We start from the raw sequence: 17628 nt of genomic DNA, 5'->3' as shown, positions 1-17628 counted from the left end.
GCGAGCGGAGCGGTAAGCCCTTTAGTTTAGTTGGTCACCAGGTTTGTTCATATTTCAGGAGGGATTTTGGACCACTCCTCTTCTTGGTCTGATGGAGACCAAAACAAACAATCAAGCAAAGCCAATCAAATAAAATGTAACTCAGACTGACTGATCTATAATAGCAACACACAAATCGACCAGTGGATCAGTCCATATACTGAAGGGCTCTCAGGATGTTTGCCTGCTGATCTCCAGAACCATTAATCATTTTAATTGCTGGTCATTAGACTTAATTCGTTTTTTCATCATGCAGCTGAGGTCATCGATGAAATACAGTACAACTGAGAAAACTGGTGATTTCTCCTGATGCAGAGAGACTGAGGAGTATGGAACAACAGATCTAATCTGAACTGAATGCAGAGATGTTGGATAAATAAGATGGGTGCAGACTGATGTGACATTAGAGACCTCAGCGGTCCTCAAAGAAATCAACAAGATCTTAGAGAATAATTCCATGTAATTGAGGGTTTGGTCTTATTTTCTGCCTTTGTAGATTGTTGTCACTTTGTTTCACTACTTTTCACACAGACAGACACACCCAAGAACCAAAGTAGCTAAATCCAGAAGAAACTTTTGAATAGGCTATTTATCATACTCATGGGATTACTTTACATATACTATTCCAGTGACGTCAATGTGTAAGTCTGTACATATGTTTACAGCAGATAGCTCTCATTCACGTGTAATACACATTTTGAATATGGGCTTTTTTTCCCTTTCTTTTCTTTTTTTTGACGCTCTTATGACCTTGCTCCCACTTTGGCAAACACCACTCCATGAACACAAAGAAATGCTGGCACTTCCTCCCACTTCTGTCACTGCTTTCCTCAAAACATTTACAACGTGGGAAGTGACCTCTGTCCCCCCACACTGACATATAAACACTATTAGCTGTCAGATTCTAGAGTTTGTATCAGGCATTTAAATTTAGCTAAAGCCACTCCTGTTCAAAAGTATTTCCTCGATCCAGAAATATGTCTAAGAGCAGGAGAGAGGAAGTGGACACAGTCCACCCTCCGAATGTCTGTTTGTAAATATACACCTGAAACATTCCTTAATCTTGAAATCCCGTCTTGTCCCGTTGAGACCCTCCAAAATAAGTTATTGTTTCCAAGGGGAAGTGTGTGTGTGCGTCACCATGTGTCAATATGGTGGCTTTGTTTTTTCCCGCTGCCAGCCTGCCGCATCCCTGACAAGTCAAGGCAATTTATAGCTCCTGTAGCCTCTCGACTAAATTTAGCTGACAGGGAGATTAGAAGTACAGTGACCAGAACCTGGAACATAAGAGAGAACAATGATAACAACCAAGGTGTAATAATAAACTAGTAAAGCAAGTCTAGCAAGTCAAGCAAATCTACAAGGTAATGTATAGCCTATAAAAGACGGATGCAACCAACGTAGCATCCCCCACTGGTTTCTGTATTTTGCAGGCTCAGCATTATGTTTTAGTTGCGAACGTAATGGTTCTTTTGGAGCCAAGAAACTGTATTTGCATGATAGTGTGCAGTCCAAAATTATCAGCTGATGCAAACAATCGTAGTTAGAAAGCCGTGTGGGTGTATCCAGATGTCACAACTATAGACGAGGTCCAGATTATTGACTTAAATATATGCAGCTGCATCAAAGAGCAAACGGCTATGCCACATTATCCACAGAAGAAGTTTTTTTTCTTTATCATTTTTGACTCATTGGAACATTCTTTGACCTGTGACCCCACCTTTTGTTTTAACCCCGATCACGGTGACAGCAGCAACACCGTAACCTTTGCATCCTGCTGCATGTCACAGATAACCCACAGCCCCCCCCTGAATTTTCACCCTGAGGAAATATTTCTTGTACACTGACAATTTCATTGTTTGTACACACTAGCTTAAACTACTTTTTGTAAAGCTCATCTTACTAGAGTTCGTCTTAGAGATTTGCTGTAGTTTGATAACCTCAAGGGTAAAGTAAGTGGTTGGGTGGATAGGGCTGTGGAAATGTTACTTTCTGGAACTATCTGACCAGCTGACAGTTCGTTAGCCTGAGATAAAAGAGTTGCTGCCCTGAAAACATGGATTCTCACTCAATTCTCACTGTTCAGGTTTATCTGCTCCCAGATGCCCAATCAGGTTCTTCAGAGCATCAGCATCATTGATACTCCTGGTATCCTGTCTGGAGAGAAACAACGAATCAGCAGGGGTAGGATATCTGTGTGTGTGTCTGTGTGTGTGTGTTGGCTGCCTAAAGGAGGCACCCTACTCTCAGTTTGTTGTGTTGTTGCATAATAGCCCTTGACATTCCTTCACTTCCTCATATTGTATTAAGTCAGTGAGCAGCTGACCTCCACAGTTTAATCTTAAGGCAGTTCATCAATTAGTCTTCTGTTAAAGGAAAAGTCTTTTTTCCCTGTTTTTTTCTTTGTTTTGACCAAGTCAAATAAAAATGTATTAGCTTCATGCAACATGAATTTTCTTTTCTTTTCTAGACTGAACGATTAGTCCGTTTTTCTTAAAAAGATTTTGATAAATACTGGCCAGAGTTTTGCACAACCTCAAGACAAACAAGTCTAAATCTCCATCAAATGTTGAGGTCCAGTGTTTTACCTCTCAGAGTAAAATTCCTTTAGAACTTATGGATCTTACCTGCTGATCAATCTTCTAGACAGAGTAAATGCGCTAACATTTAACCTAAAAGGTTCTTGTGAAATACTGTATCTCTCTTTTCTGTCTCACTTCCTTTTTTGTCTCACAGTCTGTTTCCTCTAGTGAATCAGTGCTGCTGATGTGAGTTTATAAATGCAGATCTGAAACCAAAGACACTGATTCGTAGGAAATGAACCCACGGGAGCAGTTACACATCTGAAAAATCTTGACCTGACTCGATACATTTGGTGCCAGGACTCAAGTGATTGTCAAAAAATATTTTAAGAAATTTCTATTTTTTTTTCCTCATTAAAAATGTCTGTTTTCTGTCCTGAATGACAAAAATCATATTATCTATAAATGTGTGACAAGAAGCACGTACCAATGACCTTAACAGTGGGAATTTAATATTAGTTGTATTGGTTATAATTAGTTCAATTTGTTTTATAACCATGTCAAAAGTGCTTGGCAGGACCAAGCATAAAGCATATTTACAGTGGGGCAAAAAAGTATTTAGTCAGCCACCGATTGTGCAAGTTTCCCCACTTAAAATGATGACAGAGGTCAGTAATTTGCACCAGAGGTACACTTCAACTGTGAGAGACAGAATGTGAAAAAAAAATCCATGAATTCACATGGTAGGATTTGTAAAGAATTTATTCGTAAATCAGGGTGGAAAATAAGTATTTGGTCACCTCAAACAAGGAAAATCCCTGGCTCTCACAGACCTGTAACGTCTTCTGTAAGAAGCTTTTCTGTCCCCCACTCGTTACCTGTATGAATGGCACCTGTTTGACCTCATCATCTGTATAAAAGACACCTGTCCACAGCCTCAACCAGTCAGACTCCAAACTCCGCCATTGGCCAAGACCAAAGAGCTTTCAAAGGACACCAGGAAAAGAATTGTAGACCTGCACCAGACTGGGAAGAGTGAATCTACAATAGGCAAGCAGCTTGGTGTGAAAAAATCAGCTGTGGGAGCAATCATCAGAAAATGGAAGACATACAAGACCACTGATAATCTCCCTCGATCTGGGGCTCCACGCAAGATCTCATCCCGTGGGGTCAAAATGATCATGAGAACGGTGAGCAAAGATCCCAGAACCACACGGGGGGACCTGGTGAATGACCTGCAGAGAGCTGGGACCAAAGTAACAAAGGTCACCATCAGTAACACACTACAACGGCAGGGAATCAAATCCCGCAGCGCCAGACGTGTTCCGCTGCTGAAGCCAGTGCATGTCCAGGCCCGTCTGAAGTTTGCCAGAGAGCACATGGATGATACAGCAGAGGATTGGGAGAATGTCATGTGGTCAGATGAAACCAAAGTAGAACTTTTTGGTATAAACTCAACTCGTCGTGTTTGGAGGAAGAAGAATACTGAGTTGCATCCCAAGAACACCATACCTACTGTGAAGCATGGGGGTGGAAACATCATGCTATGGGGCTGTTTTTCTGCCAAGGGGACAGGACGACTGATCCGTGTTAAGGACAGAATGAATGGGGCCAAGTATCGTGAGATTTTGAGCCAAAACCTCCTTCCATCAGTGAGAACTTTGAAGATGAAACGAGGCTGGGTCTTCCAACATGACAATGATCCAAAACACACCGCCCGGGCAACAAAGGAGTGGCTCCGTAAGAAGCATTTGAAAGTCCTGGAGTGGCCTAGCCAGTCTCCAGACCTCAACCCCATAGAAAATCTGTGGTGGGAGTTGAAAGTCCGTGTTGCTCGGCGACAGCCCCAAAACATCACTGCTCTTGAGAAGATCTGCATGGAGGAATGGGCCAAAATACCAGCTACTGTGTGTGCAAACCTGGTAAAGACCTATAGTAAACGTTTGACCTCTGTTATTGCCAACAAAGGTTATGTTACAAAGTATTGAGTTGTATTTTTGTTATTGACCAAATACTTATTTTCCACCCTGATTTACGAATAAATTCTTTACAAATCCTACCATGTGAATTCATGGATTTTTTTTCACATTCTGTCTCTCACAGTTGAAGTGTACCTCTGGTGCAAATTACTGACCTCTGTCATCATTTTAAGTGGGGGAACTTGCACAATCGGTGGCTGACTAAATACTTTTTTGCCCCACTGTATACATTTTCTATATATCTCTTAAAGCTCTGTTTATTAAGTATAGACTGAGTAGGAGTTACCGGTAGTACTGTTTTCTGTTTTGGTTACTTCTAGTTTAGTTTCCCAGGACTAGGTTAGGGGAGAAACCTGAATCCAGGGGCCTGCCGCTGGTTATGGTCTTCTTCTTCTTTTGGTTGTTTTAGCCGGGGCTCCCATTTCTTTTTTTTGCTATTTATTCTTTTGTGAGTAACTACATACCCTTTATTAAACGCTTGATAAATTACAGCAGCATTCTGTATTTATGGACGGTAACAGTAAACTGAATGCAAGGTTTGCATTCAAACCTTGCATTCAGGACGACTTTATATGCCAGAATTACTAATGTACTGCTTACCATGTATAATATAAAAAATGTATTCCATAAGGTAACAATCTACATTGATTTTAGTGCATGCTGTTGGGCCAAAAATGTGGGAAAATGTGGCTCCCACAGTTGTTTTTAAACCAGAACGTAACATTATCTGAAGTTGGTACTGTAGTGGTCTAACCAGATAAAAAGAGCCACCTTTGTGAAACTGAAGACTCTGGTTTTATGCTCAGCGTACCTCACTAACCCATTACACTTTGTTATGGTTAATTCTGTCGGCTTTCACAACACAAAATCAAAATGAAAGAAAATGGAACAATGTGAATTTTCATTTAACTTCCTTATTTTTAATTTCAGCAGCGTAAGCAGTCATATTTCAAAACGGACCAACATTGGTCTTCATCTTTTTAAACTGTAAGAAACTGTGCTAACCCCATGTCTTATCGTCTATCTGATACTTTGTTCTTCAACACTCTGGCTTTATTTAGTCTTCTCACAGACCATATGCCTAATCCTGTCTTCACCTGTTTTCACCTCTTTTCTCATGCTCTGTGGATTAAAGGGATGCTATCTGCACTTGCCAACAACATCTAACAAAATCTCCTTTGACAGCCAGCCTTTAGATAAATGTTGGTGAAGTTGGCATCAAAAATTACGCTCCTTGCTGGAATCATTACCAAATCAACCCTCAATGAACAGATTAAAAAGATTCAGTGTGGCATACAACGGCTTGTAATGTCAAACACCTCCACAATGTGAAGACATTCCACCAGCTGATCTAAACATGTTCACTGGGGAGCTCGATATATGATAATGTATTCATTTAAAAAATAAAAAGCAAATCAAATGTGCTGCATTATTCACTACAGGGAAAAAGAAATAAGTACCCAAACCCAACACTGGTCACTGGTACACTGCCAAATAATGGCTAACATGTACAGTCTATGGGAACAATGATATAACAGGAGGGTGTTATTGTATAGATATGTATAAAGTTTGCTAGAAATTTGTCCAAACGAAGAACTAAAGATGCAGCCTTCCACGGAATACATGGAGGTTCTTTAATATAAATAATGAATATAATATTTCATTATGCAAGTCTTTGATCCTGTCTTCCTTCTCTCTCCCCAACCGGTCGCAGCAGATGGCCCCGCCCCTCCCTGAGCCTGGTTCTGCTGCAGGTTTCTTCCTGTTAAAAGGGAGTTTTTCCTTCCCACTGTTGCCAAAGTGCTCGCTCATAGGGGGTCATATGATTGTTGGGTTTTTCTCTGTATGTATTATTGTAGGGTCTACTTTACAATATAAAGCGCCTTGAGTCAACTGTTGTTGTGATATGGCACTATATAAATAAAACTGAATTGAATAGAATAGAATATTTCATTATATTGAGAAAATATTTGAATAGTACTAATATCTATAACAATGATCTAAATTTCTGTGAGCAAAATAATGACAACATGCAATGATTTGTAATAATGAAAAACTTTAAAATTAGTATGTCATTGGTAAAAAGTACAAAATTGCTTTTATGCTATTAAGTATTTCATTCTGCTTTAAGGAAATGAAAGGGTGTCTCTTTTCTGAGAAGATGCTTGTGCTGTACTAAGCTCTACATTTTACATCCCATGGGTGTCTTTGCTGAAAGTTTTATATAATAGCAGTGGTATGTTGGGTGGAGAGCCAGAAAGTCACATAGACTCAGACCATATACTGAGCTTTCTAATGCCATCGTGCTTATAGCACAGGACTGTATGATTCAGTGGGAAACACACCTGCTAATGTTCATAAATTGTCACAAAGGAGTTCCCCAGGGAACCAGCAGGGAGTCCTTTTAAATTGTATGTCCTCAAAGTAGCCCTTTACTTCACAGTTGTATGTATTGTGGCGTGCTACATTGTCAGAAATCCCGATGCTAAAGTTGTCCAAAGTACTTGGAGCTCCCAGAGGGAAACCTAGAGGAAGATCCATCTGGTATAAATGAGAGATTTTTACAAATCTGGCAAATGAAAGTCAGCAGAGAACAGGAAGGATATGTGATTCTGATTACAGCTGCACTTGAGTTTTGTTGTGGAAGATCATCTGTCAGAATCGAGTGGTTAGAGAGACAGTGAGAGTCAACAACAGTGCGTCCAGATATCAGAAATGTTAAGGAGGTGTGCAAGCCTGAATTACCAAATTTGCAAATAAGGCACCAACTCGACTTTGGAAGCAACAAAAGTTGACATTTAATGTTGTGGGTAGGTAGTCTTTAGTTAGATTGCTTGAATATTTTAACCACTGAAGTGCAACATTGTTAAAACAAAGACACACATTAGGGCAACTACATTCTCCTGCTCAGCTGTATATAGTCAGGAATGGTTTATCATAAAATCAGCTTTATGAAAACAGTTTTATTAGATGATGGCGTAGATCCACCACTTAACATGTAGTGGATCTAGTAATAGGGATTGCAGCATATAGCAAAAAATCTACCAATCTAACTTCAGTGCATTTACTAGACTATGTGTTAATTTTTTATTATCTATATTAGAATATTTTTGTAGAAACAAGTTTCTCCTTTTATTCCAGAATTCCCGATGCCCTTACATTGAGTCAACCTTAATGAATGACACCATTACTTGAACAGCTCAGCTGGGCAAATGGAAGGATGGATTCAGCAATGGAGGGATGGTGGATTAAAGGGAGGGAATGAGGGCCACAGGAAGCAGTGGTGGGGCTTTCCCTCCATCTGGAAGCATTTAGGGCTGCTCAGCTGAGCCTGAATTCCTCTTGAAGACTTTTGACAGGCCAACTGTGAGTCAACATGAATGCACATAGAGACAGCATCAGCAATAGATTAAACTTCACTGCGCACATGCTGATGGCAAACTGTCATACCACTGCTACTGCTCAGGAATGTTTCATCTGATTAAGTTACTTTCAGCAGTTTAATATGACTGAACAGCTCTTTGTGTGTGTGTGTGTGTGTGTGTGTGTGTGTGTGTGTGTGTGTGTGTGTGTGTGTGTGTGCTGCAGCTGCCTTCCAACACATTGAACATGTTTTGACCCACTTCAGACCTCCTGCTGTGTAGACATGTGGCCTTTATGTTTTTTTAGTCAGACTTCATTTAAGATTTGTTTCGGCAACTAAAGCACCTGTATATTAGACATGTATCATATAGATATTTCGTATTTGTATACATATTTTATCTTTTCTGAGTTCAACAGTTTGTATCAATAATGCAATTTTTGCTCTGGGTATAAAATAGAAAGTTCCTTTGCTGCACCTAAAAACCAAAAAACTGTAATTGATTCAAGAAAGTCCCCTGTGCATCTCTGTGTCACTAGCAGGGATTCAGGGGATTACTCTGTGTCAATCTCGTTTGACAACTTGAATGTGTGCATATGCATGGATATCAAACTTGTGCAGGTAGCAGCCTTTAATTTGTCAAGCATCATCACTGCTAATGAAAGGTGACTTTCATATTGCGAGGCCTAATTAACATTAATGAAGTTCTGCAGTTTGACTGAGTGCATTTTTATAAAATAACAATGTGTAATAGGATTAGTAAGGAGGAAGAAAGGGCAGGTATGAAGAGAGGAAAGAGTGGAAGGGAATCACTCCACCTGTGGAGGTATAGAGTTGTCTTGAAGAGAGAGCAGATTGGGAAAACTATGGGAAAGAGTTGTAGAAGCTTGGTTGAGGAGAGAAGTTATGATTAGTGAGGACTAGTATGGCTTCATGCTGAGAAAGAGCACTACATATGTGATGTTTGCTTTGGCAATGAGGTCAGGCAGGAGTCTCCAAGGACTATAAAGTTTTCAGATGACATTCTGATCTGCAGTGAGAGTAGGGAGCAGGTGGAGTAGAGCTTGGAAAGGTGGAGATATTCTGTGAAGAGAAGAAGAATGAAAGTAGGTAGAAGCATCTGTGATTGAAAGTGAGGATAGATAAGTTTAAATACATGGAGATACGTCCAAAGCAATGGAGAATGCACAAGAGAGGTGAAGAAGAGAGTGCAGGCAGGGTGGAGTGGGTGGAGAGTATCAGGGGTGATTTGTGACAGCAGAATGCCAGCAAGAGTGTAAGGGAAGGTTTACTAGATACTTGTGAGGCCTGCTATAATGTATTGTTTGGAAAGGGTGGTATTGAAAAAAGACCAGAGTCAGAGTTCAGGATGTTAAGATTTTCTATTTTGTGTGACCAGGATGGACAAAATTAGAAATGACTAGAGCGGAGGACAGTGTGCAGAATTCCTCATTTTGTCAGTGAGATTCACCCATCGTCATCTCAGGTTTCGAAACAGCAAGATGGCAATGGGTTAAAAGCTCAGCTGAAAGCTTTATATTGGAAATCTGCTAACTAATGGGCGTCTACTACGTCTGTGAAGGTTCTCAGTCATCCAGGTCATTGTAGTCAAAGGAGCTTGCAAAGAAAAGCGTCTGGACTGGGTGTCTGGGTGTCTACCTCCTACCACCATGTGCCCCATTCACCCTGATTCTATTCTCTGTGCTTCCTCATGTCCAAAATAATGGATTTGACGTATGATTTGCAAATATAATCTTTCAAATGATTGAGGGAGTGATTTAGTTATAGGAGGAGAGCTGGGGGACACTTAAAACAGGAATACGTCGACTGTGAAGGGGTTGGCAGTCAGTGCTTTTGCTTTTGAGTTTTTGCAGTGGTAAAATTTTCCGATCTCAAATATACTTCCATGCAAATGTTTGTGGGAGTTATCTGTCTGTGATGTCATAGAGTGGATAGTTATTGGAAGGAAAAATAATAGTTATATCTGCCATCCTTTCCATTTTATAACAAAAGTCTGCTCTGCCTGTCTAGTGTTTCCCTGAGCACAGAGTATGTTTTATGGGCACATTACAGCTGCATGTTTGGCAGAGACGCTGGCTTATGGATTGTCTACAGGGTGGAGTTGATGTTTGCCACAGGGCTCTGGTCCCATGTGTTGATCTCCTGCCAGTCTGTCATCAGTGGGTGGAGTCTGATTGGAGTAACAGAGTTCTAATAGAAGCATTAGAACCTCTTTGTAGCATTCACACACACACAAACTGCCTTTAATCAGTGGATGGACGTTGATCAATCATCATTGAGGTGAATGCTATAGTGTGACATCGACATGCTCCAAGAGTGAGAATTAACTTGGAGCCTGACTGTCTCTTGCTGAGCTGCTAGCATGTGTGCAGGTAGCGGTTGGCACTCTGGCCAAGATCATATGACTGAATCATGATTTCCCTCCTATGATCCATGGTCTATGTTTCTTTGTATGTTGGACTCCTCCCAGTATCAGGGTGTTTGCATCTTTCTGTCCTCTCTCAAAGATGTGTGTATGGGTTGTGTGTGTGGGGATAAATGGTTAGTAGATTGATTCACCTTTCTTACTCTACTTGAGCACTCATAGCACTTTATATAACATCATCCACCCACCCTTTTTTCTCAGCAAAGAGCAATTTGGGGTTCATTATCGTGCCCAAGGATACTTGGCATGGAGGGATTGAACCACCCCAACCTTCTGTGAGTAGATGACCTGCTCTACCTCCTGAGCCACACAGCTCAGCCCATTAAAAATTGCTGTTGAGCCAGGTGGAGGCTGCGGCTTGGCTGTTGTAAATAAGTTTCTGAGTGCAGACTGGATAACTGCATGGACAGCAGCATCTTGGCCTCCTGCTCACAGCCACCTCGTCCCTTTGCATTCCTCTTCTGCAGCCTAAAAATAGCCAATCAGCTGCTTGTAAAATTGTTTGTGTGAGAACCATAAACTGAACTGCATTAGTTTATTGTGTGAGCTGAATTGTATTTCTCATATCTCTATTACCACAAATTCTTTTTCTGTTCTTTTTAATTAGGAGATCAGGTTAGATAATTGTCGTTAGGTTATGCCTAGGGTAACCCTCGACCAGGGACGTATCATCACTCCTAGTTGAACTTGTGAACTTGTGATAATTACTTGCGGTTAGTTAGATATTAAATCTCTTACTTCCTCCCAAAGCTAAACTTTAAACTCGAAAAATATCTCCATCCTTTTTTTTGCTCAGTTTTATTCTGAAGGTTCTGACTGTAAATGCTGAATTTTGTGGCCACAACTCTCAGAATGTTTAGTCTTGTAACTATTGTAACATCATGAAATTCTCATTACAAAAAATGGTAAACCTTCATGATGTGTTGTCCTTTGAATGGGTGTAATTCTAACTGTGTCACAGCCAATCACCCTTTTGATTTGCTAATGTAGAGTAATTAAACCTGGACAGCTCTTGGTTGTATGTCTTTAATTATAATATGAGATCATCAGATTGGTCTCTTCCAGCTGTAGACTTTAAGTCTTTCTATCTAAACAACAGCTTAATTGAAAAAACTTACCTGCAGTTCTTCAGCAAAGTCTGTAGACATCATCAGATGTCTTCTTTTATCTAAGAGTCACCAAAACACTCATAATTAATTGAATGTTGGATTTTTTCATTGGACAATGCTCCTCAGGGTTGACAGTAGTCAGAGTGAATTTTAAAAGCTTGACATTCAAGGTTGTATTTAGCTTGTTTTCCTTTAAATCCTAATAATGACTATTTCCTCATTGTTTTTGGTGCCATTCCCTCATGTAATGCACACTTGTGACATTGCCAACATGCACACAAAGGCAACATCCACGCTTGCACCTCTGCACTGTGGAATAAGTAATAATTCACTATGTTCCAGCAGTGCAGGGGAAGTAGACATTTAAGGAGAAGGCATTTCCGTTTTTACATGAATTGGAGCATGTGAAATAATCAGTTGTCCTGTAACAGAAGCAGAGAACAATGACAGCTCGTATCAGAGGAAGGTCATCTTACTGACCCTGCAGGGGTGTGTTTTGTGCCTCTTAGGTGTGTTTTCTCTGTCTGCTGTAATGAGTTTCATAGGGGCAGAAAATTTCCCAGCCAATGACTGTATTTACTGCTTAGGCTCACATCTACTGGGACAAACCCGAGCCACACATTGCACTCAGTGCTAAAAGCATCATTTATTCATGAACGGACAACTCCAGGGTGGACAAATTGCAAAAATAGCTTCTCCACAGAGGCAGTATAATCCTGTTTGTTGAGCTGCAGTGATTAGTGTATTTGTTTTTTCTAATAAAACATAGGCGTCAGAAATTCATTGAAAGATTGTCTAAGATGTTCTTAGTTTTAAAACTTTTGAACACAAAAGGAAGCAGTACTAGAAACTCGTTTGAAGTGTGGGTAAAAAGGACTAGAAGTACGTGATTAAAAAATGGCACTAGCAATAGCAGTAGTTGCTATAACTGTTTATTGGAATATTTGGAAATGTTTTAGTTAAATACATTAAATGAAATCCTCACGGAAAGCAGTCAAACCTGGCTCATTAACAGCATTATATCTTGTGTCAGTGGAGTGTGTTGGAAGTCACACCCAGACAGCCAACCAAAGGTTAAAACTCCCTCTAAAAGCGCAGGTATCACCAGATGGGCTTTTGTGTGCTAACATCCCCACTTAGCAAGCTCAGACACCTTTGCTGCCTGCAGCCTCCACCAAGCACGCAGGAAATATGAATGGTGATGACAGGAGGTGGAAACAGACTTGCAGAAGCCATGGGGAGAGTGACAAAGCAGTGGCCCTTTTTGGTTCTCTTGGCAGCTAGTGGGGCCTCCATAAGTTGGGCTAGTGCCAGCACATCTGGTAGATGCTTGATCACATTGGGGTCTTGGAAATTTGGACACCAGATCAACCTGTTGGGCTTTTAATTGACTTTAATAATTTGGTCAGGTTGAACAGAAAGATTGGTGTGTAATAGCGTTTAATGTTAACTAAAGCCATTGCAGTGTTCTAGGTTTTGGAATTTACACATCAGAAATGCTGATGGTAGTCCCCATTAACCTTCATAATAAGCATTATCAGCAATTGTACATGTGTTGTGTCCACAAACAGTCAGATGTTTGTTGCCCCGAAGTGATGTTGTGAATGTAGGCAAAGTGGGATGCTCCACTGTTGTGTTTCATTTGTGAAATTCAGCTGATAGGCTGGTATCCAACCTCTAGATCATTTTTACCTCTGCCAAGGAGGTTGTGTTTTTAAACACGATAGCTTGAAAAGTTTTGAATGAAATGTGATTAAACTTTGTAGGGGCGTAAACTTTGTAGGGGCGTACACTGGGGTCATGTTAACAACCCATTTGCCTTGGTCCACCAAGGTCTTCAAGGCAAACTTGATGATTTATATGCTGAAATTTTGTTTGTTGAAAAAACCTGGTGTATTGTCAACATGTAGAGAGTACCATATAAATGTTTAACCTCTGATATCATCTTTAGGGTCGATAGTTTGATCTGAAGGTCAAAGTGATACAAGTGCTATATAGAGCTATTTAAAACTATGTTTCTTAATGCCATTGTTTGTATTGGCAACATTTAGGTCTATAGGAAATGGTATATCTTGCTCTTCCTCAAGTTCGAAAAAGATTCAACTTTCATAAAATATTGTTTATTTTTCAAACTATTTTTAAAATGCTACTGTTATTGTTTGTATTGGCATTTAGGAAATGATACTGGTAAACTTCTAAATATCACAATATAATTTTATCTAAATGTCATGTCACACTTGACCTCTGATCTCATTTTTAGTCTTCTGCCTTTCTTTCAAGTTGACCCCAAGATGGGTTACATATTTAAGAAAGTCAAGAGAAAGAGAATTAATCCATAAATAAAAAAATAATAAAAAGTATTTATACTTAAAATTATGTCAGGTGCATTAAAATGTTTCAACAGGGCAAATAACGAAGGTTTGCCCTTGCTTTTAATACACTAAAAGCATGTTTAAAGGAAACAAGGAAAACAAAATAAATATATTCAAAATACAATACTGTTCCCTTAAAAGTAAATACTGCCCAGAGACGGAGCTGCCGTGGTGGTTTGCACTCTCAAGTACTTCTTTTTATTTTGTTACATTTAACTTGTTACTCTACACTTTATTATTATGTACATTTTTACTAGGCAGTACATTTTTGCTTATTTGCTTCTTATATATATGAGTATTGTATTTCAAAAACTTTCCAAATGTCTGTTATCCATTAGACCTAAGGTTGATGAAGTGGCAAACACATTTAGAAGAAAAGTATGAATGTTTGCTGAAGGTGTTTGTACTACACATGTGTTCGGGTACACTGGCTGTGGTCGATGATGCTCTATGCACACTCAGCCAGCTCTGGAAGCCATGTGTTCAGTGTAAACTGTGCACTTTAGCTCTACCTGTTAAGACCTGGACAAATAAATATGTTTCCCAGCAACCTCAAAGTGAGCAGGAGGACAGTGAATTACGGAGAGCTTCTGAGAACCATTTTATGCCTGATTTATTGTGCAAATCTTAAAAGCACTGCATGGAAAAATATAACAAACTAACTGGAATCTCCTTTTCCCTGCTTCATACAATTCACAGGCCTTCTTATACAGTCCTATGATAAACAGTATAAATGTGTTTTTACCTCCTTTACTCGTCTTCTAAAATCCTAAAATGACACATCCTTGATAAGTGGCTGTACTGTCTGAAGCTTACCAACATCAGCTAAAATAAGGTAGGTAAGGTGGAAAGGTCCTAAACTAATATTTAGTGAGACACAAGATGGCAAGTTACTGTTAGAACATCTGGCTAACATCGCAATCGAGGACACAGCACTCAAGTGGTTTACAGCCTACCTGTCTGACTGGAAACTATTTATTCAAGGCAAGATTATCCGACTTCTCGCGTCAGTCAAACATGTTGTCCCTCAGGGAACAGTGCTGGGGCCTTTATAATTTATCTTCTTCCTCTTGGAAATATCGTCCACAATTTTGGTATGCAATTCATTTTTCATGCAGATGACACACATAAGTATTATCCTACAGAACCCAGAAATTCTCTTCCCCCTCCTGTCCTCATATCCTGCCTACAAACCCCTCTCCTTTACCGCCCACATCAGTCATGTCTCACGTTCCACCTTCATTACATTTCTAGGCTTCACCCTTTTCTTTCTTAATTCAGCACTCAACTCCGGGTTCATACTCTGGTCACCTCTCATCTGGACTACTGTAATGCCATTCTCTCTGCTCTCTTCTGTCGGGTCTAGATGGTGCAGATGGTGCAAGAGTCCTCCTTATGTTTCAGACCTCCTTCACCCTTACACTTCTTCACATACCTTCTGCTCAGCTTCAGCTGCTCCTCAATGATTATTATTATTATTATTATAATTATTATTGTTATCATTAGGGCATTTTACTTTTATACTTGCCGATTTGAGGCATCACTGCGCAGAAATGATTGACAAGCAAGGCAGGACAAAGAGAAGATCAAAATTATTTTTTGTCCCTTCAACTGAGGGTAACTATTTTAACCCCAATGCATCTATCCGTAGATACAAAGTAACTCAAGTTAAAATGCTGTATAAATATCTTTGTGAAGGGTTTATATGGTTTCTAGTGCAGAAGCACTGAGTACACAGCAAAAGGAGAGAAGTGCTGGATACCAGCCCATCTACCCAGTAAAGACAAGCAGAATTTAGTCAGATATGTAAGCAGGAGTAGAAACATTTCCTTCTGCTGCAGGAATCTTCCTGTTTGAGTATAAAAGCTCTTGAGTTTTCAAAAGTGAGGTCAGTGTCACCCAGTTTCAGATGAACCACACCCAAATTGCTATATATCACTTTACACACTCACTCACTCACACACACACACACACACACACACACACACACACACACACACACACACACACACACACACACACACACACACACACACACACACACACAGAGAGAGAGCCAGAGAGAAACAGAACTGTTTTGTGGCTGTTAAATTCACTATGAACCTACATCGGGACTACTGTATGCTAAAGTGATTTGATCTCCTGTTGAATTTGTAAGTTTTAGAAGGAAATTTAGAAAGAAATTAGTACTCTCTAAATTTTATGGTGGTTTCATTTAAATAGACAGAGACAGAATATCAACCCAAAATTCAGAAAAAATACATTACATAAAAGTTTTACACTAAGTTGCATGTCATTGAGTGAAATAATATTAGATCCCCAAGCAAAACACGACTTAGTAGACAACTTGGTGGAGAAACCCTTGTTTGTAATCGCAACAGTAAGAAGTTTCTTGTACTTAGTCACTAGACTTGAAGAAATCTCAGGCAGGATTTTTGCCGACTCTTTACAGAAACTCTCTAAATCCTTCAGGTTTCTTGGCTATTGTTTGGAAGAGCGCCGTCCACAGATTTTCTTTAGGACTGAGGTCTGCAGACTGGCTAGGCCACTCCATAACCAGAATGTGCATCTCCTTTGTTGCCTTGTCAGTATTTTTTTGGGTCATGGTCATGCTGGAAGCCCCATTCATGACCCATCTTTAGGACCCATCTTCTGTCTGAGATTTTACGGTGCACGACCCCATCCATTGGTACGTCAGTGTGGTGGAGTCATCTCTGTAGCCTTAGTAGAAAAACAGCCCCAAAGCATATCCACTTTCCACTTGAAACATGCTTGACTGTGGGGATGGTGTCCTTTGTGTCATACTCTGCCTCATTTGATGGCAAAGAGCTTGGTTTTGGTTTCATCTGACCACAGCACTTTCTCCCAAGCCTTCTGTACTTTATTTAAATGTTGACTAGCAAACTTAAGATGGGCCTGTACATGTGCTTTCCTGAAAAGGAGGACCATTAAGCTCCTCTTTTGTATTTTGGGGCTGATCCACCACCTTTCTCATGATCATCCTCACCCCATCAGGCAAAATCTTGCATTGAGAGCGGGGTAGTCTTATGGCTCAGGGTCGGAAGTATCAGATTGACTGATTCATTCATTCATTGACTGGTTGATTCTAATCTCTGTAAACCAGAATTATTGCTGGGTTGTAGGGGATCAAATTCCTGTTCCACTCAATAGTGTGCATATCCACTTTGTGTATTGTTTTTTTTCTGGAGTTTTAGTTGATATCCTGTCGATCTCTATTAAAATGAAACTAACATAAAAATTAAAGACTTCATTTCTTTGTAAGTCTGTATACGTGCAAATCCAGCTTCATGACAGGTACTGCTTACCTTGCTTGCCCTGAAGGAACGCCACTCAAGCTTCAGTCCACACACACACACACACACAAAAGGGACTTTGAGTTCCTTCTTAGAGCTCTGTGGGGGTGACAATTTTTTGGAGGCCCACTCTGAATTAGCATCTCCTAGGTTTATTTAACTTGGTTACAAAAAACTAACAGGATTGTTATGAGTATAAATACATTGCACCATCCTTGCATGTCTTCAACTTCAGCAGGAACATTTGGTAGCCACTTGTTACCAAACCCAACCATTAGATATCATCCATGGTATTTAAACTTAACACAAAGCCAAAAAAGAAATGCTGATGAAATTTGGCTTGAGGTGCTCAAATTACACCTCAAGCCAAATGTAATTTTCTTTCTCATCGGTCAAAATTATTAGACTTTGTTATGCTAAGTGTTCATTTTCCAGAAATGATCTAGTCCTGCGTTAGACTGATCCTTTTGTTTGTCTCCCTGTTGC

General features: G+C 39.9%; 1 protein-coding gene and 1 long non-coding RNA gene across 2 annotated transcripts in view; both read left to right on the top strand.

Moving 5' to 3' along the window:
* The window catches only part of ehd4 (EH-domain containing 4), a 38088-nt gene that overhangs the window by 7817 nt on the left and 12643 nt on the right, over positions 1–17628 (top strand). The window contains exon 3 of the mRNA XM_085143090.1: positions 2126–2223. Coding sequence (XP_084999216.1) covers positions 2126–2223 — 98 coding nt within the window. The remainder of the gene's footprint in view (positions 1–2125; positions 2224–17628) is intronic.
* LOC146496728 (uncharacterized) lies at positions 2230–15877 on the top strand. Its single transcript, XR_014871133.1, has 2 exons — positions 2230–10401; positions 10584–15877. It is a non-coding gene; the product is annotated as an uncharacterized LOC146496728 (long non-coding RNA).

Source organism: Neolamprologus multifasciatus, chromosome 19 (assembly GCF_963576455.1).
Source record: "Neolamprologus multifasciatus chromosome 19, fNeoMul1.2, whole genome shotgun sequence".
Classification (NCBI taxonomy): Eukaryota; Metazoa; Chordata; class Actinopteri; order Cichliformes; family Cichlidae; genus Neolamprologus; species Neolamprologus multifasciatus.
Note: the sequence above shows the minus strand (reverse complement) of the source record. Positions and strands in the feature narration are given on the sequence as shown.